Raw genomic sequence first — 2,105 nt, forward strand, 5'->3', positions numbered from 1 at the left:
CTGAGTCGTTTCCTCTCTGCCTGAGTCGTTTCCTCTCTGCCTGAGTCGTTTCCTCTCTGAGTCGTTTCCTCTCTGAGTCGTTTCCTCTCTGAGTCGTTTCCTCTCTGAGTCGTTTCCTCTCTGAGTCGTTTCCTCTCTGAGTCGTTGCCAGGTGAAATGTTGGGTGTGATGTTGGAGGCGTTACCTCAGGAAGTCTGGAGCTTTGGAGATCATGTTCTCGAAGTCGGAGAAGGAGAGCTTGCTGTCGGCGTCCAGGTCGGCCTCCTCGATGGCCTTGTCGCACACCAGAGTGACCTCCTCTGGGGTCAGCTCCCCTTTGGTCAGCTTGTTCAGGGTCTTCTGCAGATCCTCCTTACAGATGAAATTGTCCCTGTTAAAGTCTGGAGCAGGAAGACACACGGCAGCTCAGCTCAGATTTTGCTTTTCATTTCTTTTATTGAAATGCTGTTAATTATTATCATTGTAAACTATTCAAAATAAATTGTGTAAATTATCTAAAACTAAACTAATCAAGATAAATTAGTGAATTATTAAAGTAAATTTTCTAAATTATTTGAAATGAATTTCCAGATTTGCGGGATGTTTATGGATGTTTGCTGTTGGTTCATATTTGGTTTTGTTTAATGGTTTTTGCTGTTGGTAATATTTATTTTGTTTGTGCCTCCCAGGCTGCCGTAGCCGATGACTGCAGGCCGTAACGGCTGGCGGCGCTTTGGCACCAATGAAGGACTTGAACTCTCAACATGTTTGGCACAAAGAAACCGACGCTTCGTTTTCCCCGGCGACGTTTTGTTATCAAGTTTCTTATTCTAATGTTTGTGTACGTTTTCGTTGTCATGGTGACGTCATGATCTGCATCCAAGAAAATAAACAAAACTGAAAATCACAGCTGAGACTCAGCTGAATAATCCAAGAGCTGCGCAGCTGCTATAATGAGGATGTAATGGACAGAATGGGCCTGAGGACATTTTGTTTGGACACAAATGTTCATGTCTTTGGAGTTTTTAGGTGCTTCCATTTTAATCCAACTCCAGTTCGAACGCTAGTTGACCTCTGACCTCTGGTCCTCCAAACCTCGGTCTGGGTTCGGTTTGAATGTGAACCGGAGACCGTTCCAACAGCAGGAAGTGGACTGCAGCGCAGGGCATTCTGGGTAAATACAACCAAAGCTAACATGTTAGCCTAGCGCTAGCAGCAGAAATGGCTCCTGGCTTTTAGCCAAAACTAAAGAGAAATCCTTTAATCACTAAAATCTGACGCCTCCATCTTGTTTCTATTTAGTGAAGAAGGATTTGGCATAAAACCAGTTTTGTCCAAATTGGTATGTTTATATTGAGCAAATTTATTTTCATGATTCCACTTTGTGCAATTTTATGGTCAGTAGAAAATCCAGTGTTTACATGTGAACAAGCTTATTTCATGTGATTGTAATGGAATTTCTTATTCAGTGGACAGAATATTGAAAAAGCATTTAACAGAATGACTTTCTGCACCAAGGCGAGCAGGAACAGAGGATCGGACTGAAGTGGCGAAGGAAGGTTTGACCTTCATCACAGTAGATTTGAACAACTTTAGGTTTATTATGTGGTACTTCTGATTAATGAGAACCTCAGAGTTCATCCTGAGGTTCATGAAAGAGCGTCCTACCGTAGATCTTGAAGGCGTAGATGGTCTTCAGCTCTCTGGGGGACGTCTCACAGAGAGCTGAAAACATGTCCACGAAGTCATTGAAGCTCATGTTGCCCTGTCCGTCCTCAGAGAACGTCTCCACGATCCTGTCCCTGAACGGGTTCTCCTGCACAGACACAGACTCACGATCTGTCCATTGACTTCCATTCATTTCTACAGCCTAGACCCAACCCTAGCCCCAGAATGTATACCTGTACTTTGATTTACCATTTTACCTTGGTTCAAGGATCAAGGCTGCCTAATAACCTACTGGTGGAGTTAATCTTACCCACATGGTTTTCCTATGCCTCACCGGAGTGTCCTACTCGTTTCATTCTTACCTTTATTTAGCCACTTGGGATTATGTGAAGTCCCCTTCTGCTTTACAGAGGATTATGTGAAGTCCCCTTCTGCTTTACAGAGGATTATGTGAAGTC

General features: G+C 43.5%; 1 protein-coding gene across 1 annotated transcript in view; it reads right to left on the reverse strand.

Moving 5' to 3' along the window:
* Window positions 1-6: 6 nt before the first annotated feature.
* Window positions 7-2,105, reverse strand: part of LOC103460111 (calcium and integrin-binding family member 2-like) — a 3,858-nt gene continuing 1,759 nt past the window's right edge. Inside the window, exons 2-3 of the mRNA XM_017303096.1 lie at window positions 1,648-1,795; window positions 7-380 (exon numbers count right to left, since the gene is read on the reverse strand). Of these exons, the coding sequence (XP_017158585.1) occupies window positions 181-380; window positions 1,648-1,795 (348 nt within the window). The 3' untranslated portion in view covers window positions 7-180. The remainder of the gene's footprint in view (window positions 381-1,647; window positions 1,796-2,105) is intronic.

This window comes from Poecilia reticulata, unplaced genomic scaffold (assembly GCF_000633615.1).
Source record: "Poecilia reticulata strain Guanapo unplaced genomic scaffold, Guppy_female_1.0+MT scaffold_181, whole genome shotgun sequence".
Taxonomy (NCBI): Eukaryota; Metazoa; Chordata; class Actinopteri; order Cyprinodontiformes; family Poeciliidae; genus Poecilia; species Poecilia reticulata.